The sequence below is a fragment of the Schistocerca gregaria genome, chromosome 9 (assembly GCF_023897955.1).
Source record: "Schistocerca gregaria isolate iqSchGreg1 chromosome 9, iqSchGreg1.2, whole genome shotgun sequence".
Lineage (NCBI taxonomy): Eukaryota > Metazoa > Arthropoda > Insecta > Orthoptera > Acrididae > Schistocerca > Schistocerca gregaria.
Window position 1 is genome coordinate 88,760,646 of NC_064928.1, and position 24,153 is coordinate 88,784,798.

The following is a 24,153-nucleotide window of genomic DNA, read 5'->3' on the forward strand; positions in this document are numbered from 1 at the left end:
ATACATATTCCTGTAGTGTCACTCTTTAGTCAGTGTTTGAGTGAAGTGTGTCAAACAGCTGTATTTCATAATTTTTTAACTGTTATTTTCTTTAAAGTTGAATACTGTGCAAAATATAGTACAATACAACACTGCATTGTGTGCTTTTCAAAACTGTTCACGTGTATTTCATCATTCCACAGCTTGCTCTCAATATACTGCAGTTACAAAATAACGTGGGGGTAAAGCACGTCACTCGACAACTGCATTATATTGGGCTTGTACTCTGCATGTGTAATCTGGCAGCAGGGAAGCACAAGCACGATGGGAACACCTTGAGGAAAGAAGATACAGCAGTAAGGAGACTTATCACACATTTATTCTCTGACAATTGAAAACAGACAATATAATTGCAATATTTTGTTTCTGATAAATATGACAAAAAAGCACAATCATTCAGCGTACTTTTATGGTTCATTCTGCTGTCGGTGATTATAGATCAGCATTTTTTTCATTCTTATGTCCATCCTCTCAAAAAATTTTATTCACTCACTTTGCTCTCTTTTGTGACATGCAAAGGCACCTACTGAAGGCAACACAACCCAACACACTAAATGTGAGCTAACGCACTAAACACTTGCCGCAAGGGTTTCGTAGTTGTGATTGTGTCTGACACTAAATCCAAAACTGTGACACCTGATTGTATTAAAAGACAGTGGCACTGGTTTTTCGAGACACTTGTCATTATCAATGTTTATACATTACATAGCAGCTCCCGCATCATTCTCTGGAGAAATCTAATTTTATTTGTAATTTTCTGCACATGGAGATGATCTAATCGTGTTTCCATATTCACAGGTACAGCAAAGTGATGATGTACAAAATACTGTGCCACAAACAGCAAACATTTTACGAGAACGTGTATCGCGTCACTCCAAATTTCTGAATCTCTCAGTCTGGCAGACAAAACAGATCATAGATGACTTTCATTTGTGCACCACAATTCACATCAGTTTGTGATGGCACAGAATGTGCACTCTATTATTCCACAAGCAAGGTGATGGGAAATTCCCTCTGAACAGGGTTAGCAGCCAGTGACGTTGCCTCTGCATACAATCAGTTGTAAAGTTCTCCACATTTCATACAGAAGCAGATGTAAAAAATACAATTTACAACTGCCAGCTTCCACTCGTGGTTAAAAAAATAAATCTGGTACAGTAACTGAAATAACACAAGACTGTCTCAATGGAAAACTAAGTTAAGCCCACATAGCAGTCAGAGTAAAATCAGTACATAAGAAGTAACCAATGCAGCACTTGCTTCCAATAAGCCTGAATGAGTACTGTTCCCATTTTGTTCACCTGCAAGAATGCTGCACCACTTAATGAAGAAGACGGGATATAAGGATGGGCAGGTGGGAACATCAGACATAGGAAAAGCCAGAGTGGCTTTTACAAAAGTAATCATTCTGGACAAGTTTTGTTCAAAAAATTTTTAGTTACTAAAATCGCTACTTTATATTTCCACAACAGTGTTATAGCATATGTATATGTCAATTACTGTGTCCAGCAAGCTCCACAGCTGTCGTCTCCTTATCTCCAAACACCTACACCCCTTTACTGCTCCCAAAGCAGCAATTTGTGTTTAATGAAATAAATCTGGTGTGATGTTGCAATAAGCATACTGCCTCAATTCTCACCATTTGGGCTGTTGTGTGCATTACACACCAACAAACTGAGTTAATTGATCACAGGCAACAGCAGACACAATTACCACCTGTAAATGGTGGGAAATTATTACAGCTTGTAATACCACCACATCTTCAACAAAGCACTTAACATACAAGACAACATCACCCTATGTGAGGTTGCTGAACAAGTTTTACAATTTAGCTGGGCTGTCAGAAACCAGTCACGACAAGACCGATTGATACATAACAAATAATATAGTATCACTTACTGTAGTAATGCACAGCATATTGGAGACATGACAAACAGCCGAGCACAACAAAAAGAAACCTGTTACAGAGCCAACAAAATGAAGGAAACATAATATTTAATAATTTTTTTTTTTTTGCCAGAAAAGCTCAAGTTTTCGCAAAATGTAAAGATTCCCTAACTCTGAAACCACACAAACCACATTTTTTTATAAATATCAATTTTTCACTTTTTTAAATTAAATATATATTATTTATTTATATATATAGATATATCTCTTTCTGTTCTATATTAATAATATAGTACTCTACTCTCTTTACAATATTATAGTACAAATTCTAGGATTGTGAGCATTCTCTTGTGTTCATTACTCAATGCACAGTAAAACAAATGCTCTCATGTTTTTAAATGTTCTGTTGTAGCTTCTTCTCCGAGCGATTCTCGGGTGATTTGAAACAATTTCCAGTTTACGACGTGTGACCTCATTATTGTTTCTCCATTTAAGGCTTCTGACACACGCAGGTTTGGAGTCAGTTCCTACATCTGCTTTAAAATGACAATCATACAGAGTACAGAGGCTGCGATCATTTCAACAATGTAGGGGGGAAATAGGAATAGACAGGATTCCAATTCCTAATTCTGCTGGTAAGCTTCTATGCAACAACAGCACTTGAGAAGGAAATAGTGGGAATTTCTTGTATATACTAAGAAAGATGTGGGGGCAAACTACAAATCTTTCATAAAAAAAAAATACAAATTTAAAAAAAGTTACTGATACAGGGTACTCTACCTTGATAACCCATTATTTGTTATTTCATTAAATATCCTCATTTTACGAGCTCTTTGGTTCTAACTATGAGGAATTTTTTTGATAAAAGAAGGACTAGAAAGAGTAGCTGCTGTACCCAATATTCCTTTATGAATTAGGCTTGCTATAAAAATATGTACCACAAAAGCATTTTTGATTTTATGTGTATGTAAATGGCAAAAACTATATTAACATCAGTAAGTTCCTATGGTACCCACATACACAATGGCACAACTTTTCCTCTAAATTCCAGCCAGTTCATTCACTTAGCTAACAGACAGAATAATGAAAAATCCTTCTAGCAAAAGAAAAGTAACATTTCCAATATTTGGGTGACACAAAGAAAATGTTTGGTGTTCTGTGCCTTCCCAGTACTCCGGTCATTACATTTTTAACGTACTTCACTCAATTTCATCTCAAAATAAAAAAGCAATATGATAACATCACTCCATAATATAACAACAACATACAGGGAACTAAAAAAATTACTTCATGTCGATCACCAATTAATTATAATCAACTTTAAAACAATACATAGCACCCGAATCTCCATGTGCTTCAAAATACTCTTTCTTCTAATAAGAGAGGCCAAACAGAAATCATCAGTTTGACACAACAGGAAATACTCCTCTTCCTGGTAATTAACAATGCAATAAGCAACTGAATTGAGAGTAGAACAGATGTTAACTAAATGAAGAAAACCTCCTGTTCTCATACATAAATCTAACCAGTTGAGAAATGATTACAACAAAACAATGTGGCATTTCAATGCAAAATATTTGACACAAATATTGGCGATCTACAAATCAACTCTGTAATGAAGCAGTTCTAAGTTACCACGTACGAGACCGTACTCATTCTCATTTCAGTACATACATATACACGGCATACATATAAACACACGTGTCCCACTCGCCCCAGACACTGACACACGAGGGGCACGCAGAAGATCAGATGCACAGCTGCCATTCACTCCCGTCCCTGGTCCACAGTTTCCTCTTCACCACTCGACTCTGTTCACTGAGCGCATGGGACACTGTCATGGGTAAGCTGAGAAGTCATCACACATCTCGGTTGGATTGCAGCACACTAGGCACCGGCTTGTGAGGCAGGGCGAGCCAAAGCCTGCGAAGAGAGAAGAGAGACACTATTACGAAATGTGCCAATGACCTGCAGAAGGCAAGGTAGTGTATTGTTCCTTTACTGGCGCATTCAAAACAGGCATGTAACAACTGACAAAACCCGCTTACATTACAAACATTTCCATCAGTATTGGAAATAGAAACATAAAAAAAAATCTTACGGCAAAAATAACTTGTTTACATTAATGATTTATGTGAGATTACTAAATGTTTATTCATGTGGGAATTACATTGTTAGCCATGCCAAACTTTAAGATAACAATTAGTGAATGTCTTGTTACCTCAAAACAATATTTGTTATGAACCCCTTTGGTGCAATGGGTGTGTATACACATCATGCTACACCTTTCTCAAGGTGTTTTGGATGTATATACATGTGCCAATTGGATTTTCCTGCACTGCTACAGAAGTCTGAAAGCATCCAGATTTGCCGACCTCTCACCACTGTGGACACGTTGCTTCCAGGTATAAGTGAACAAGAAAGTTTGGAGTATTTATCATACAACATATGTGCATCATTGTGTGCTACCGTTTGCAGAGAACCTCATTTTGATATCTCAAATAATTTATGAGATATGACAATTGTTATGACCACACAATTCGCAATGGGCAATGACATGAACGGGTACATCGCACGCTACACTCCTTTAGATATATTCAAAAAAATGTATGATAAGCATTTCATATTGGGCAGAATGCCATCTCTCAGCACAGGCACAGCATTTGGCAAGCAGTATATCCATAACAAAAGCAGCCTCAGCACAAAATGCAAAGAGCTCGTCTGTAGCAGGGAAAGGGGTAACGGGGTAAGGAAAGTTCTCCTACATATAATTTAGGAGTAAAAACCAGAAAACACACACAAATAAAGTGCAGCTACATTGTGCTGGATAAACACACAATTGTGTGTTCAGTGGCACAAGGCAGTTGCACATGTGTGTGTTTCTCTAGCTCACTGAATGATTTATCCAAAAGCTAGCAAGTTCCACCCACTTGAACCTGCTTATCTTATTCAAGCCTTGTCTACCACTACTATTCACCCCCCCCCCCCCCCCCCCCCCCGTCAACATACACACCCACCTCCATAACAAAACAAATCCTTGGTTGCCTCGTGGTATATGTCCCTTCAATCTATCCCTTCTTTTAGTCAAGTTTTGCCATAAATTTTTCTGCTCTCTAATGCAACTGTACGTTGTATCATCAGTTACCAGATCTACGCATCTAATCTTCAGTATTCTTTTGTAGCACCATATTTTGAACACTGCTAGCATATTCTTGTATTTACTGTTTTATTCTCCACGTTTCACCTCTGTAAAAGACTATGCTCCAAAAAAAAAAACCTTCAGAAAAGAAAGTCTAACACTTAACTATGCATCCAAACTTCACTTTTTCAGAAATGCTTTCCTTGCTGTTGCCGATCTTGATAATGTACTCTCTCTACTTGTACTTTGATCATCATCAGTTATTTTCTATTCAATTCACAAAACCCATCTACTGCTATAGCGTTTCATTTCCTGATCTAATTTTCTCAACATCACCTGAATTTAATTGCTGTACCTCATTGCCTTTATTTTACTTTATAACAATCTTATAACCTCTATTCAAGAAACTATACATGCAACTGCTCTTTCAAGTCCTTTGCTATCTCTCTGAGAATTATAATGTCATCAGTTAACCTCCATGTTTTTAATTATTCTCCCTGAACTTTAATTCACTTTCCAAGTTTCTCACTGGTTTCTTTTACTGCTTGTTCAGTGTGCACATTCAATAACATTATATAGGCTACAACCCTGTCTCACTCCCTTCTCATATACTGCTTCCCTTTCACATCCTTCATCTCTTACAACTGCAGTTTGGTTTCTGTAAAAATTGTCAGTAACCTGTGCTTCCTACATTGAACCCATGCTACTTAAAGAATATCGAAAAGTGCATTTCTCTAAATCCATGAATGCTATGAATGTAGGCATGTCTTCTAAGACAAGGTCTAGAGTCAGTATTGTCTCATATGTTCCTACATTTTCCAGAATCCAAACCAATCTTACCCCATTTTTCCATTCTTCTGTAAATAAGTATTGACAGTATTTTGCAACCACATCTCATTAACACTCTTTAAGCACCAAATCCGTAAGATTTTTGGGCCAGGAGTCACATAAAAATCACCAGGCCCATAAACTTTACAGGCTGATAGATTTAATGCAGCAAAACACTGCAATGTTACTCAAACACATTTAGTCAGTGTTAATTGTTTTACAGGTGTTAGTAACAAAAAGTGTCCAACATGGCATAGCAGTATTGTCTACAGCCCGTAATTCATGTTAAAAACCCATCTTTACAATCTCAAGTTCCTTACATCCCTGTTTCATTTGCAATAATGTTTCATCGAGGTTTATCAGATGCAGAAACCATGGATTTGATTAACGATACTGACACTCTGGATAATCTACAGAGTCATTCAGATGATTCTGAATACAGTGGTGCATCTGAAGGTATATATTCACTAATTTGCAACAATTTATCACTGCTCATAATTGTGCACAATGCACATTTCTGCTGAATGTGATTATTCTGTTAGTATGTATGTTGTTTAATATAATGTGATATTCTCCTTAGTGAATGAGATCAATAACAACTTGTCTTCAGATGTACACGAGAATGATGTTGAAGGTGTTGGGTCAAATCCAATGGCTGCGTCATATCCAAGAAACAGTGACTGGAGTGAATTTGATACTTACTCACCTCTGCCTGTGAACACAACAATCAGGCAGATACTGGTGAATACTGACGACTTTTCTAAATTCTTAAATCACCTAAGTGACTTCTGTAACTCAAACTCATACATTTCAATGAAGTTTCTGTCATAATGTAATAAGGTTAAGGTGTGCAGCTTTAAAATGGTACTAAATTTGCCACAATCCAATCAGCAGATGTGATGCAGTGATTTTTTTATATATTGCTAAATTGCCTTTCTTGTATGGATGGGTGCATAAAATAGACCTGATTCTAAATAATTTTAAACTAAGGGTTGCATAGTTTTCAGACCACTTACCACAGTAAGATAATACAGTAGCAATGTGATGTGCATATTTTATGACCAGATGCCAGTGGCTACCTTGACCAGTATCCATGTCAACACTGTGTAAAATGAATGTGATAAAAATAGTCTCTGAACAATGTCTGCTTTACATACCTTGTAAAGACTCTATGTACATTGGTACATTTGGGCATAAGGGTACCAACCTACACATTGGCTTTATAAATTAGTTAGGACTGCTGTTGCCTCGGATCTTGTTAAAAATCCTCAAATTATATAAATATCTCTGACAATCATAGCAGATCTGGAGCTAAAATAACATAAGTGTAACATATAGCTCTACATGAAAAATAACAACTTTTACCTGTGAAAATCAACAGTGTATTTTTATCAATTAATGAAAATTAAGAAGAAGATGGAGAATCCAGAAAGTGTTAACAGCTTGGAACCACTGTGATGACTGCAACAAAATATTGTGCTTCCCTTTTGCTTAACAAACTTTATAATACCCAAGGCACATCCACTACACATTTGGATATGGCATAAATTAGTATTTACTGGGTCATTCCTATGCAGCAGGGAAAGCTCAAATACTAGTTTTTTTTTTTGAACAGCCCGTTTTAAGCATGTCTCCTCCCGTCTTTATTTTCTAAACTGCGACAGCAGCTCGAAGTCGCTCACCTGCCGGCTACATGAGGCGGGAGCGGTTCCTGTTGAGCTGCCGGGCATAACGGCTCCCACCCGACACCCTTGAGCTGAGGATTCGCTTCTGTCGGAAGTCGTAGACTCGGCGGCAGTAGAAGACCAGCTCCGACGAGACCGAAGGCGGTGGCTGGAAGCGACTGCGTGGATTGTCCTCGGGCGGCGGCACCACCAGAGGGGGCTCGCGCACTCCCTCATCCTGGCGTCGGGCCACCTTCCGGTACCTGCCGATCAAACGAGTTAGGTGAGCAAAAATGCAGCAGAGTCGATTTACCACGTGAGGGTATGTATGGAAAAATCGTGGCGTTACAGATCCAAAAAATTAATTACTAACAGATATTTGGTCAGAGGCTTTCCAAGACAGATTATGAATACTTATGTTAAAAGAGTTTTTGAGACATTTTTGCCGGGCCAGTACTTACCTTCAGGAGGTGAAATATTAAGTACAGTAGAACCCCTCTAATCTGACCTTGGATGGTCCGTCACTCCGGTTAGTCCAACTATGCTGAGGCTCGGGAGCCTGTGCCGACTTGTCACTGACTGGACGCCTGTCGGGCCATTGTTGCGGTGTCTATCGCTGTGCACATTGTTATACTGTGCGTTATTGTGCAGTTTTATCCTTTGTTGCGATTAAAAAACATCGTCGTTTGCTTTATTCCGTGTTCTCTATCGTACTTATTACTGTAGATTCACTGTGTGTACAGTTGTTTGTTTTTGAACATGTCTGGATTCGAAAGTAAACACGTAATTCTTTCACTAAATGAAAAATTAGCCATGCTACAAAGACTGGACGAAGGAGATTTGCTCAAAAATTGCAAAGAAACTGAATGTAGGTGTTACAACAATTAAGGATTGGAGGAAGAATCGGAAAGACATTGACTCCTATACAGTTACGACTGATGGTGAAAACGCTCTGAAGAACTGCAAAACATTAAAAAAGCCTAAACTTGAACTGCTTGATAATGCATTGTGGATGTGGTTTTGTCAAGAAAGAAAAAAGGAAAGGAACTCCAATATCCGGGCCAATTCTAAAAGAAAAAGCTATAGTTTTGCACAAGAAACTGGAAGCCGAAAGTAAATTTTCTGCCAGTGAAGGCTGGATTGATCCTTGGAAAACTCATAAAAAATGTATCCCTGACTTTTTTCCAAGTAATTTGTTTTCGTTTTTACTGTAAAAACAATGAATACAGTATAATCATTTCTCAGTTTATACATACAGTAGCTTATTTCTTTGTAAAAATTATTTTGTATACAGTGCTATAAACATTTTTTAGTTTACAGTATATATCGTTTATACGTTATTATGTACAGTACAGTACAGTACAGCACTGTAATTTGTTTGTCGTTTTTCCTTTTAAAACCAATACATATTATAGTGTGTGTAGACGTTTTTTAGTTAATATACTGTTTAACACTTAGTAAAAAACATCTTTTTATATTACTGTAGACATCTTTTAGTTCTTAAATCGTTTAATTTTTTGTCCTAAATGTCTTTTTATAGTTTTTGCGATAAATATTAGATTTTTCAGATAATCCGACCTTTTTCTCGTTCCGACCATAGTCCCGGTCCCAAAGGTGACGGATTAGAGGGGTTCTCCTGTACTGCCAATAAAAACATATAGAAGTACATGGAATGTTTGGTGCCTTTCTCAGGGAAGGGGGAGAAGAACAGCTTGGGGACCATTAAAAAAGAAGGAAAGTCACTCAGACGAGGAACAATTCTGTTCTGAGAAAGAGGGGTGACAACAATCAAACAGGAGGTGTCATACAAATACGGGATCAACGATAGTATACAAGACGAGCAACATGACAACTTCAGTGTTGTAAGTGTGAGAAGTAAAGATGGATTACAGGAACAGAAATGAACTATGCGATATTTTTCCATGTTCTTAACTGCACTAGTCATTTCTGTCCTCTAATCAATATTTACTCCTCAGATTGTCCTCTCTATCTCTAGACTGAAACTGGCAGTGTTCACCAATGTACTATCTTTGACCCCTCCTCCTCTCTCCATCAATGGCTGCCCCCTTCATCTTTCTCAAACCTCAACCTCACAAGAAAAAGGACCCTCACATCGAGGGGTCAAGAGTGACCTGCCCTTTCTTTTCAATCTTCTACGTCCTAAGGACTGTAAAATGGAAAATACACTGACCAACCAAAAAAGTGATGCACCCAGAAGGAGAGGGGGGAATGAAACAAATCTTCACGGATTGAGCAGGTATTTCAAATGTTATAAAATCGAGTCAAATTTCCAAAGAACTTGCCAGTAAGAGGCTGATTAACAGTATCATGTTGCATGCTGTCTGGCCTGGAACTGTGCACTGATTTGGTTGGGACGAGTGTCATAAATACATTGCATCCTCTCCTGAGCCACACAGTCCCACAACTGTTGTAAATCGTCTTGACAGATGAGCTGGTCCCACACTCTTTCTATTGGGGGCATCTATGTGGAACTTTCTGGCCATGAGAGTACTTCAATATCAATCTCATGTGAGTTTGAATGCTGTCATGTTTAAAAATGGCACCCCAGTATTGGTACATGACACATGAGGATGCAGGATGTTCATGATGTACCACTGTGCTCACACTACCAGCCATTACCTCAGGTCACCATGACACCACCTCTCTGCCTCTCCAAAACATTTGAAGAAGGTGACTTCTCCTCAGGTAGGTGCCACAGTTGCCACTGACGGTCATCAAGGGTACAGAATAACACAATGGATCAGCAGGCTACACTTCCCAGTCACGGTACAACTGCAAATGAAGCCATTTTGTGTTGTGGGTGGGTCAGCAATTTCCCGGACTGGCTGCTGTTAACATCTGACTAACAGTGCGCGATGATACAGAATGTCGGAGGGAGTCCGTTACTCGTTTTCGGTTGGCTACCATAGATGTGAAGGGATTTCGATGTGTACAGTGCATAACACTGCAATCTTCCTTTGTGGTGGTCAACCAGAATCTTGACAACGATTATGCCCGCTGTCATGTTGCCATGCACTCTAACATCAAGGAAAACCCACAATGAGGCCCCTTTCAGTCTCTGTCGGACTGTAATAATACTGTCTCACATGAGTAAGCAGCATCTCTGTGTCCTTCACGGCAATCGGTCAACATCTGACAGTGTTCATACCCCTTGTATACCCTATCAGGTCCAGTAACAACACTAAACACAAACAACACTAATGCATTCTGGCAGCTGTTCCGAGTGTCACAGATAATTGCAACTTCCATCATTTACAAACTCACCGAAAGTGTGTACGTGTACAACATTAGACTGACATCTGTAAATGTCTTCTGAATGCTTTACTCTTTAGTCGAGCAGTGTATTTAGAAGTTGTTTCACTAGCACAGGCTCGATGATGAAACAGTGCTGCTCTCCAACAATTTTTTTACTAGCTTGGTTGTGACCCATAATATCAGAAGACATTTTATGTTTTTTTTTTTATTTCATCGTCCAACAGGCAGGACGAGTTTTCAGGAAAACCACAGACTGCCCTCTCTTCAGCAGGCAATCGGCAAAATGTGAAATGCTGACACGTCTACAATGCAACGACTGCAGCAACTGGTTTGAGCTAAAATCTAAGGGTGGACAAATTGGCTGTACAATGTACCATCCCTGTTGTCACTTTATGCGATGTAAGTGTGGAAAAACCTATACAAGATTTAAGTGTAAATGCTCCCATGGCCAACATCGATGTGAACAAAATATTTTTTGACATTAGCCCTTGTCATTTCAAACCTAGAACCGTTATTAAACCTGGTGTTTCTAATGTCTTTGTAGCAGTCCTCTTCAGGGCACCTAAGTTGCTGAAACTCTCCACTGGCAACAAATGTCAAAAAATTATGTATTAATTAATTTTAAGTTACGTAAGTAATACTGGGTTGAAAACATTTGTGACAGCTACTCCCTGTGCACTGAAGAACAAGAAAAAATGAGTACATAGCAGCAATACTGAAAATATTCTTTCAGGCTCATGACACATACACCAATGTGAGAGCTTAAATTGTATCACTGACTTATTGCTTAAATATGCAAACTAAATGGAAGGTAAAATGATATGATATTTAAAGAACACGAAACGTAATGTAACATTAACTATGTCCACGGTCTCTGGTAAGCCCACTGTTACCAACCGAAAGCCGTGACATGCTCTGCTTATGGTGAGGTGTGGGGTCAGTTTCCAAGCCCTGGAGCCGCCACTACTTGGCTGTAGTTACTCCACTTGCCTCAGGAGGCTAACTGCACTCCATTCCTGTCCTCCCACCACAGAAAAATCCCTGGCAGTATTCGAAATCGAACCCAGGTTCTCTGCATGGTGGTCAGTTTGTATTGTAAATTGCAAATGTATGCCCAAATTTGTATTTGTAATACCGAATATTTTTATTGTAAACATATATTTTGCAATATTTATTTCTCTGTAACACTTGTTATTTTGTAATCTCTATCTATCTCTAAAATGTATTTTTTGTAGTGGGACCTAAGTTACTGTTTACTGCTTTTGTTTTGTTTTATGTATTACCATAAATTCTGGCCAAAAGCTTGTAAAATTGACACGTTCCATATCCTGTGATAGTGTCACAACATGGATCACCAGAACAAGAGATAAATAAATAAATAAATAAATAAATAAATAAATAAATAAATAAATAAAAGATCACTCAGCTAAGTAGGTGGACAGATACAGCAAAACCCCATTTTTAAGTTCCCACATTTTACATTAATTTTTGTCAATCCCAACAGAAGTCTTATTCTCTCAATACAATGCTTCCAGATCCCACCATTAAGAATTCCATATTACAACATTTCCAGCATTTTAAGTTTTCTTCGACGGTACCATGACTTTTAACATTGATTTTCACACACATTTCTGCAAAAAGTGCATCAGGTTCCTGTCAAAAAGTAGCGTCAGAGCGAAGCAGAAAACACAGCCTATAAACAAAGTTATTGATCACATAATGAAGCATTAGCGTGGTAAGTGAGACATTCACTGTCGGCATTTTGGGTCACAGCCACCTGTATTACGAGCTCACAGTGTTTGGAAGTGAGGCAAAGTACACTCAGTCACTGCCTAATGATAATCATGATCTGACAATAGCTACAACCCTCCTTTCACTCATTGTGTTGTATTACAAAAGCTTTAATTTCATTTGACAGTCATTTACACAAATAAACACTGCTTTTGAAGATGGCCATCTCTGTAATGGGCTTTCACGAGTCATTGTTACTTCTGCGTGAAATATGCTATTCTGTATTAGGCATGCAGTCTTAGATTTGTATAACCTAATGTCAGACTTAGGAATTAGATTAGAAAATGAGAGATGGTCAAAGTAGAGAGGATATAAAATGTACACTGGAAATGGCAAGGCAAGCATTTCTGAAGAAGAGAAATTTGTTAACATCGAGTATAGATTTAAGTGTCAGGAAGTCGTTTCTGAAAGTATTTGTATCGAGAGTAGCCATGTATGGAAGTGAAACATGGATGATAAATAGTTTAGACAAGAATAGAATAGAAGCTTTCGAAATGTGGTGCTACAGAATAATGCAGAAGATTAGATGGGTAAATCACATAACTAATGAGGAGGTATTGAATAGGATTGGGGAGAAGAGAAACTTGGGGCAAAACTTGACTAGAAGGAGGGATCAGGTGGTAGGACATATTCTGAGGCATTAAGGGATCACCAATTTAGTATTGGAGGGCCGGGCGGAGGGTAAAAATCGTAGAGGGAGGGGTTGCAGTAGGTACTGGCAGATGAAGAAGCTTGCACAGGATAGAGTAGCATGGAGAGCTGCATCAAACCAGTATGAGGGCTGAAGACCACAAAAACAACAATGTAAGAAGTAAACATTCCTCTTCATGGTGCTCTGTAACATGATCACAATTCCCACCTTCTTTCTCACCCAGGGTACCTCTGAGCCAGGTGGCTTTCTTGAGACAACAAGCTTTTACCATGATTTTATAATTATTATTAATTGTAAGTCTCACATTGGAACACAGATATCTTTTTAATGTGGTTTCACAAAAACTTTTGCTTCTGTGTTTTATTTACACCCTTGGAACAAAGAGGAAAACCCCCGCATGTGTGTTTGTGTGTGTCAGCAATCAGCCACTGCCTGTGTGCTAACACACACAGATGCGCATTTCCTCCTCCATTCTGATCAGGTCTGAAGTATAAATAAAACATGGAAGCAACAGTCTTTCGTGAAACCACATTAAAAAGAGATTTGTGATCTAATGTGAGACTTATTATTGATAATCATTATAAAATTACAGTAAATAGAACTTATAACACAATATTGGTTTAAACACTGAAGTTGGCAGCGTTCGTAAACAGAGAACAATAGGGGCAAAATCTACAACTTGTTGCCAACAAAGAGGTCACCTGGCTCACTGACGTCCTGGGTGAGAAAGAGGGTGGAAATTGTCATTGTCATTGTTACAGAGCACCTTGAAGAGGAATGTTTACCTCTGACATTGGGTTTGTACCAACCGAAAACTGTGTGCCTAGTGTAGACTAGCAAATTTCACATGGAAGTAACTACTTGTGAAAGCCCATTATAGAGAGAGCCATCTACAAAGACAGTGTTGATTTGTATAAATGGCTGTGAAATTAAAGTAAAGCTGTTGTAAGACAGCACAATGAGCAGAATGAAGGTTGCTACTAGAGTCACAATCGTCAGAGTGTTTAAGCTGTCGCAACTGGAAACAGAAGACAGTCGGCAGGGATGCCCCAAATTGTACCAACCCCCATGAAAAGACCTAGGTAAGAAGTTTTCCTGTTGCAAAAAAATAAAAATAATTAGTGCATATTTAATTAAGAAGTCTGAAATGAAATGTGCCATTAGATTAACTTTACTAACAGTAGTCTGTAAAATTTATATTCTATCTTCTTTAAATGCAACAAGGAGCTGTAATTCCAAGAGTGATCCCAAAAAAATAGTACCTTGCTGGTGATAAGTAAACAAACACTAGTGTAGAAACCACATTCTTTAGAAGCTTGAGTAAGTGCCCACGAGTGAAATGATTAAAAAAAATTGGAAATGTATTTCTGCAGAAGAAAAAAATGGTAATTCTACAACATGTGGATTTGCATGTTGGATCGCAAGTTCAATTAGTGAAGGACCTAGCACTTTCTGCTTCCACCCTGAATACAATTGTGAAAAATCGGCCCAAAATCAACGCTGATGTGAGACAGTCTGGTTCCAGGGCAAAAAAATGTAAATACATTCAGCCATCAGCATATGATTGGTTGGATAAACTTGTTGTGAAGTGATTTGTTAGCACGAGAGCATCAGGAATTCCACCAGACGGCAACATACTGAGAGACATGGCATTTCAGTTTGCTGCAAAAAGTGGGGACCACCAACTTCACGGCTTCGAATGCTTGGCTCGATAGGTTTAAAACTCATCATAACATTGTTTACAACAAACTGTGTGCAGAAAGTGTAAGTGATTGTAGTGGAAAAAAGAGCTGCAAAATATCTTCAAAGATTATGATTCAAAACATATTTTTAATATTGACGAAACATCTTTTTTATAACATATTAGCAAGTGAGACCTCATGTTTTAATAGTGAGAAATGCCACAGTGGGAAACTGAGTAAGCGCAGGATAACCAGTTTACTTATGGGCAATGCTGATGAGTCTGAAGAATTACTTTCTTTGGTAATTTCTAAATTTAACAAGCTAAGGTGTTTCAAAGATGCGAGAATTCTGCCCACTGCCCACTGCATGGATGACCAGTTACATCTTCACATCCACCACATATGCATGAACGCTAAAGTGGGCGTAAAAAATTTGAAAATAATGCTGCTACTTGACAGATGTCCAACACACCCAGACAATCTGCAGCTCAGAAATATTAAGTTTGTGTTCCTGCCTCCTAATTTTACGAGTGAGTGTCAGCCTATTTCCAGAAATCATCCATTCATTTAAATGGAAATACAGCAAAATGCTTGTCCAGAAGTTTGAATTTACGTACAAATTGAGCATGTGTCCAAAACCTATAACCCTATCACTTTTCGATGCTATACATTATATAGCCAAAGCATGGAGGGATGCAACTCCTTTAACTATTTCTAACTGTTTCATGATAACAGGATGAAGTTGAAATAAAAAGAAAAAAAATAAGCAGGAGCCACTGGAAGATTTGTCTGAGCCTACTGATTTTTCTGTGATGTTTCAAGAGCATGTCAGTGTTAACTCTTCCGTCATCACTTCATGGTAGATAGCATCCTTACCAAACATTTTGAAGATGGGAAGATAGAGGTGATTGGTGAAGAATACGATGATCAAAAACCAGCTGTGGCAAGGAGAAGAGAAGCTGTTGTTGTTGTTGTTGTTGTTGTTGTTGTGGTCGTCAGTCCTGAGACTGGTTTGATGCAGCTTTCCATGCATGGAGCAATGGAAGCTATTAACATTATGAGGCAGTACATTGACAGCTTGTCAAATGGACATAAAGCATTTGCTACTTTGTATACTGTGAAGAGAGAGGTAGAGCTAATGCTCTTAGAAAGAAAAAAAAAGGAAAAAAAATTAATTATATCACATTTTTTTTAAACAGGCAAAATTTAATTTGTTCTAATTCCATATCTTAGACAATATACAGAGAATGGCAGTATAAGTAATTTATTCCCTTTTGCTTGTTGTGTTTCCTATGCTTTCCTGTATTTCACACTTTCCCACATTTTACACTTTTTTGGGTCAATCTGCTAGAAAGTGTAAAAAGAGAATTTTGCTATAATATTATACTGTGCAGTAGAGTCAGCCTGATGATGAGTGCAGCAAAGACGATCAAAAAATCAGTTTTAATAGTTCTTTTAGTTTTAAAATGACACAGTCTAATACCCAAAATGATTTTATTTTGTATCGGGATAGCCAGACTTTTTACCCTGAGCCTCCTGAATAGAAGTGTTTCATTCACAATTATATCTTACTCAGAAGCTCTTCTTGTGTATTCGCCCAGTATTCAGATGGGATTCAAGTACTTTCCAGACTTCAAGTTATTAAAACAAGTACGTTAGGGCTGCCTTAAAATTCCTCTGCTTCCAACACATCAGGGCACATGGTGAGTGGCTGTTTCCACCAGTCATACGTGCACATTTATCAAGTTTAAAATTTAGAGTCAAACCTAAATCACGCATTTCAGACAGTTTCTAAGCTGCAAAATGGCATTTCGCCTGTTGTCGTATTACAGGTCTCCCCTGGATGCAGTGTAACAAAATCTGTTTAGTTTTGTGGATTGAAGTATAGCTGTACAGATATGATTTTTTCTCTTTGAATCTTTTGTAACTGATTAGGTGCTCAATTGAGCAACATATATTCCGGCTGCCAAGTCATCTCAACTTGTTACCTGTAAAATACAAAATAAATGAAAGACAGTCACACTCTTCTTGTAGCAATCTTTTAGAGTGGATCTAAGTCAAGAAGTGCAATTGTATTTGAATCAGACTGAAAATAAATGGTGTGTTAGTCTCATAGCTGCATTGCTCACAATATTTAAAGAATCAATAGCTGCATTGCTCACAATATTTAAAGAATCAATCATTCAAATCTGTGTCTTTTGAAGAAACAGAAGCAGCAACTAAAATGGGGAAAGTATTATATTATATCGTGCCTCACGATTTGCTTCTGCTTACACAGCATATGTTACACTTAACTGTGAGATGTGCGTTTTCATTCTCACACTGGTTTGTAAGATGAAATAGGCTTAGATATGTGAAACTGTGATGTATCTGGTTGTTCTCTGGGACATCTTGAAGAGGACAATGAAAGAAGTTGGAGAAATTTCAGAAAAAGTTGAATCAAATGAAATTTTAGGAGATGACAGACATTAAGAGAATAGGGTGGAAACAAAAATCATGAGCTCTTCCATCGAGACAGAAAAACCAACATGGACAATTATTATTTGTGTAATAACAAACCTTGTAATCACAAAGCACTAATTCTACCATTCATTTAATGGATAAAAAGGTAACATGGGCTGCTGATCAGTTCCAATGACTAACGATCAAAAGATATCTGACGTTACATCAATGGAATCTAAAAATGTACGGGACAGGGAATTTCTGCAAGTGAAAGAGGGCAGAACACAATGCATTGTAAGACCACAAGATGTGTGCCAACAAAAAACACAGAAACATGAACAGATGTTACCTTCTGTATAACAAAAAGAGTTTTCAAACACTGCATGCTTAAAATCATTTAAAATAATAGAAATAACAAGTAAATATATTTTGGCAGGTCTTCAAAAGGAAATTAAAGAAGTAAACATTAGAAAAACGGTGGCAAGAGTAGAAAAAAGGTGTACTTACCAGGGTGGTTGTTGCAATCTTGACAACAGCAACAAACAACAGCTGAAACTGATCCTTTAGCTTCTAGAACCAAAAGGTTCCGTCTTCGGGAGCTAATGGGAAAAATGAAGAACGGAGAAAAAGTGTGAAGTCACAGATTGAGAGGATTAATATCCCAGAAACCTGGGACAAGACAGACATAATGGAAAGATTGAAAATAAAGATGGACAGCAACAGATGGTGCACTGGAAATACCAAAGAAGTTAGCGGCACACAGAAGCAAAGGTGGCAGTCGGCTGACACTGGATCAGCAGTCACTGGCAAGAGTGTGGAGGGTGGCGGGTGACATAAAATCCAAGATAGGTACATGAAAGACAAAGAAACCAATTTCCTCAGAAATGGAATCAATTATGTAGACAACTGAGGAAAATTGAGAAACAAAACAGCTGGAAGCTGTGAAGATGAAGAACTGAATCTGCTGATAAAGAATGGCAACTGGATGAATACTAAAGAATCAGCTGAGATTAAAAAAGGAGGCCACCACTAAATAAATCCTTGAATCTAATATTTGCTGGCAGAAATTTTCCTTATAAATCGTGTTCTCCCAATAAAAGATTTCAGAAGTGTAAAGAGTGTGAGACAGATGTCTACCACCATATTTCTGGCAGCCCTCCCTAAAGAAATGGAGATCAGTAGCAGGTCTTTTGCACTTTGAAATCACCAAAAGATCTAAAATTCAAGCATATTACCTCTGTAGTCCATTGTCCTCATGTATCTCTTAACCTGAGCCTGCTTTCATAGTGCATAAAACAGTTTACATTACAGGACCATCAGCTTAATAAGCCATGCTTGCAAAATATTGACACGAGTTATTTACGTATCGGTCAAACAACAGACAGTAGCCAGTCTCAGACAAGATTAATTTGTGGTCCAAAAAAATGTATCAACACACAAGTCCATATTTGACTCAGGACTGTCTGTTTACCAAGATAGACTGAACAAAGATAAACCTACATTCATAGAATTTGTAAATTTACATTCTTCTACAGAAACTGGACTGCAGTTGTAATATTTGAAGGACATGAAAGAAAAGTAGTAACTGAGGAGGGAGTGATACAGGGTTGCAACGTACCTCCAATGTTAGTCAATCTATACACTGAGCAAACAGTGAAGTGAACCATGGAGAAATATGGAAAGAGAATCAAAGTTAAGGGAGAAGAAGCAAAATCTTTGAGGTTTGCCAAGGATACTGTAATTCTGTCACAGATAGCAAAGGACTTAGAAAGAAAGTAAAAAAAATAATAAAAAAAACATAGTAGTGTTTTGAAAACAAGGGTAAAAGAATGAAATCAAATTGAAATTGGTGATGCTGAAAAATCTGGACTGGGAAATGAGACACTAAAAGCTGTAGACGAGTTTTGCTATTTTGACAGCAAAATAATTGACAATGGCTGAATTAGAGACAATATAAAACGCAGACCGGCAATAGCAGTAAATATTTTTCTGGAAACCTCAAATATAAATATAAGCATTAGGAAGTTTTTCTGAAAGTATTTGCCTGGCGTGTGGCCTCGTATGGAAGTGATACACTGTTTGTATACAAAGACAATAGCAGCTTTTGAAATGCTCTGCAAAAGAAATTTGTGGAACTAATTGATTGAAAGGAAAGATCAGCTGACAGGACATATCCTGAGGTGTCAAGAAATCACTTATGTGGCATGTAGGAAGTAAAAATTCCAGAGTTAGACCAAGGCTTGAACGCAGCAAGTAGGTGTGAATGGATGTAGCTTGCAGTAGCTGTGTAGAGGTGAAAAAGCTTGCACAATGTTGACTAACATGCGGAGTTAAATCAAAACAGTTTTCACGCTGAAGGCCACGACGATGTTAACAACGATAAAATTGTTTGTCTTGTTCCTTCAGCTCTTAATAGCTTCTAATTTTCACTGGGTATCTTGAAAACAGACATCACTTCCTGGATACACTAACCTCTATCATAGCCTCATTCCTTCCTAAAATTCCCTTTGACACACAGTGTCAAATACATATCATTAAATGTTCCAGTGCTCCAAATGATTGCTTCAGTTTCATGCTGCAGCACAACTGATTCAAGTATGAGGACTGCTGTTTGGCAGAGGAGAGGCACAACAACTGCTTACACAAGTGCCAGTGCCTTGTACATTTACAGGCATAGTCTGTGTATACTTGCGACTCTTACAGCTGCCTTTTTGGTTCAGAGTAAAAGATATTTTCACAATCCATACTGGCAGTTTACCAACAAGTCTCCCACTGTCTTCTATCCTGGCCTTCATGGCACTTCCTTTAATATTAACATTCAGCAAATATAAGGCCTACTTTTTTCCTTCAAGTAAATGGAAGATGAAAGTGAAGGGCAACCACCTATGTATACCGCATATGTGCATGGAGCGCAGTACCACACAACGGAAACCAGCATTCACTCTAGCTTTCAAGCACTAGCTCTGCGTATCATATCTGCCACACTCTCTCCCCTATTACATTTTAATACAAAACGAGCTTCCCTTTTTTGCACCCTTTCTATGTCCTCCGTCAATCCCACCTGGTAAGGATCCCACACCACACAGCAATATTCCAACAGAGGACGAACAAGTGTAGTGTAAACTGTCTCTTTAGTGGACTTGTTGCATCTTCTAAGTGTCCTGCCAATGAAACGCAACCTTTGGCTTGTCTTCCCCACAATATTATCTGTGAGGTCTTTCCAAATGAAGTTGTTCGTAATTTTAACACCCAGGTACTTAGTTGAATTGACAGCCTTGAGAACTGTATTATTTATTGAGTAATCGAATTCCAACGGATTTCTTTTGGAACTCATGTGGATCATCTCACACTTTTCGTTATTTAGCGTCAACTGCCACCTGCCACACCATACAGCAATCTTTCCTAAATCGCTTTGCAGGATGCTGGTCTTCGGATGACCTTACTAGATGGTAAATTACAGCATCTGCGAACAACCTAAGAGAACTGCTCAGATTGTCACCCAGGTCATTTATATAGATCAGGAACAGCAGATGTCCCAGGACACTTCCCTGGGGAACACCTGATATCACTTCAGTTTTACTCGATGATTTGCCATCTATTAATACGAACTGCGACCTTCCTGACAGGAAATCACGAATCCAGTCGCACAATCAACTTGAGATACCCTGTCAATAGCGGCCATTACTTCGTGCGAATAAAGAGCTAGCTGCTTTGCTCCCTTCTTAAACACTGGTGCGAACTGCGCAATTTTCCAATCTATAGGTACAGACCTATCAGCGAGCGAGCAGTTGTATTTGAGTGCTAAATAGGGAGCTATTGTATCAGCGTAATCTGAAAGGAACCTAATCGGTGTACAATCTGGACCTGAAGACTTGCCCGTATCAAGCGATTTGAGTTGCTTCACAAACCCTAAGGTATCTACTTCTAAGAAACTCATGCTAGCAGCTGTTCGTGTTTCAAATTCTGCAATATTCCATTTGTCTTCCCTGGTGAAGGAATTTCGGAAAACTGCTTTCAATAACTCCGCTTTAGCGGCACAGTCTTCGGTAACAGTACCATCGGCACTGCGCAGCGAAGGTATTGACAGCATCTTGCCGCTTGTGTACTTAACATACGACCAGAATTTCTTCGGATTTTCTACCAAATTTTGAGACAATGTTTCGTTGTGGAACCTATTAAAGGCATCTCGCACTGAAGTCCATGCCAAATTTCACGCGTCTGTAAATTTTAGCCAATCTTCGGGATTTCGCGTTCTTCTGTACTTCGCATGCTTTTTCCGTTGCCTCTGCAACAGCGTTCGAACGTGTTTAACAAACAAGAATCTGACCATTTTGCACACCAAGCAATGTATTTTAAAGAAACTGGCATTGAAATGGTGTCCACAGCAGGTGAGCATGCTTGATGCCTAAGTGTTTTGGATGCTATCAGCTTTTGAAGGAAAACCTTTCCGCCTTGTGAAGTCACCACTGGTGTCTACTTTTTGCACCTTCTTTGCTTGTCTATCCATCTCTTCAGGTAGGCAGATTTTGCCACTTTGGAAACAGAACAGATAAGGAAAGGAGATCCAGGAAATACACACTAGCAATGACTGCACAGGGAAACAAGATTCTTCGTTAGGACTGATAGAACCCAAAAATATATAACTTGAGACCAGAAGAAGATTAACAGAAAACTGTATGCTCTGTATGAGACCTGTAGTTGAAACGAGGGTGGAAGGGAAGAACTGCCAGGGGCAAGCTTCAGATAAAAGTACGTGTGGTATACTATCAGTGATATGGAATGTTCCAGTTACGCTGAAATGAGCAGAATACTGGCAAGCAACACCAATGGAGAACTGCACCCAACTAGTCTTGGGACCGATGACCAAAACAACAACAACAACAACAACAACAAAATGGCATGTGTCTACATACTATCAAAGAGAAACCAGTACCATTTCAACCGCATAACAAGCTCCTAAATCACCACATGAATAGGACTGCTCTCCATTCCGCTCCTGTCCACAATTGGTTTCTTTGTGTGTCCGCTCACATGCTTCGACATGTACACCAAATACGGGAGCACATAAGTCCATCTTCTGCATTTTATCTACAGTCCACTGGAAGTCCAATTAATACACCAATGACAAAGATACATAGAAGAAGTTGAGCTGAAATCACAGTACCCACCGGCAGTATTCTGTGAAAGTGAGGACGTAGCACTTATCCTCTATACAGGCCACACTGTTGATGTCTTTGTGCTTTGAAGCAAATATTTCGTCTTCTGTGTCTGCAGAAGAGATGCCCTGTTCCGTGTGCTCTGGTCGGTAGTACCAAAGCAGTGACATCATCATTTCGCCTAGAACACAACAAGAGAACAAATACAATACACCAAATATCTACTTATTACAAAATCATATTACAAAGTGAGTTGACATTTCTGCTAACTCAGTTCCCACCAATCAAAATGCATGTCAGACAGCATGTTTGACCTAAGTAACATTTGAAAAACCTTCCCTGATGCAAAGAACATGCTTAAATAGATACAATGAAATAATTTACCATTGTCAAATTCATATCTTTCAATGCAGATCTTAATATGGTTCCTCTTTCCAATCATCGACAAACATGAAAATCATAAATACTGAGATACATGATAGAAAAGCAACTGCAATAGTGGAAAGGTATTCGGACAGGATAACTGTGGGTTTCTACAGAGATTATCCAAAAAACTTGTCTCCCTTCTAGCAATAGTAAATCGTAGGTCACTGGAGCAACAAAGCATTCCTAGTGACTGGAAAAAAGTGCAGGTTATTCCTGTTCCCGAGAAGTGTCATTAGACAGGCTTATCTCGCTGACATCAATCTTTCAGAATTAAGGAACAAATTTCATGTTCATGTATTGAGGTTCTTGGAGAAAGAAAATCTCTATAATAATCTACACAGATTCAGCAAACAGAGACCTTGTGCAGCTTGCTCTGTTTCTCCATGAAGCTCCAGAGTGCAGTAGATCAATGGTGCTGAGGTTGATGCCATGTTCCTTGATTTTGAGAAGGCATTTGATTCAATTCTGTATGGTTATTTAGGAAAGCTTACTAAGTATTAGAACAGATCTGTGACTGGAATCAGGATTTCCTTGCAGACAGAACACTTCATGTTGCTATTAACAGGACAAAACTGACAGATGTAAGGAATATTTTAGGAGTTCCTCAAGGGAATGTGAAAGAACCATTATGGTTTGCAGTATATACAGGGTGGTCAGAAACAGACTGAAAAGCTTATAAGGGTATTTGATGGAAAGTTATGCTGAGAAAGAAATGTTAAGAAAAAAAAAGGTACACTGTGCTATTTCTGAGTTAATTAGCACTGAAGTTAGCCAATCTGGGAACCACACAAGCAAATTCAAATGGCCCACCAGGTACAGCATCACCAAAAGTGTACTTCTTTTGGTTTCCTAAACCAAACAAGAGAGCAATTCAGAAACTGGAGATGGGACAGGAGGAAAGACTGAACACAAGACAGAGACTGAGCAGTCTCTTGCACTGTCATCTACACTATGACAACAACTGACACTAGTCATATCTGGTGCACATGATAATCTGACTGGCTAAATTCATAGAAAATTAAAATGGAAATGTTGCAACATGTCAAATTTTTTCTTAAAAATTATTTCTCACTACAGCCTACTCTGCAACATACTTATAAGCTTTTCAGTTGGTTTCTGATCACACTTTAGTGAATAATAATGGCAGCTCAGTGAGTCTGTTTGCAGATCA

At 38.5% G+C, this 24,153-nt stretch overlaps 1 protein-coding gene across 1 annotated transcript in view; it reads right to left on the reverse strand.

Moving 5' to 3' along the window:
- Window positions 1–336: 336 nt before the first annotated feature.
- Window positions 337–24,153, reverse strand: part of LOC126291576 (basic proline-rich protein-like) — a 297,308-nt gene continuing 273,491 nt past the window's right edge. The window contains exons 9-11 of the mRNA XM_049985111.1: window positions 22,569–22,737; window positions 7,576–7,820; window positions 337–3,849 (exon numbers count right to left, since the gene is read on the reverse strand). Of these exons, the coding sequence (XP_049841068.1) occupies window positions 7,583–7,820; window positions 22,569–22,737 (407 nt within the window). The 3' untranslated portion in view covers window positions 337–3,849; window positions 7,576–7,582. The remainder of the gene's footprint in view (window positions 3,850–7,575; window positions 7,821–22,568; window positions 22,738–24,153) is intronic.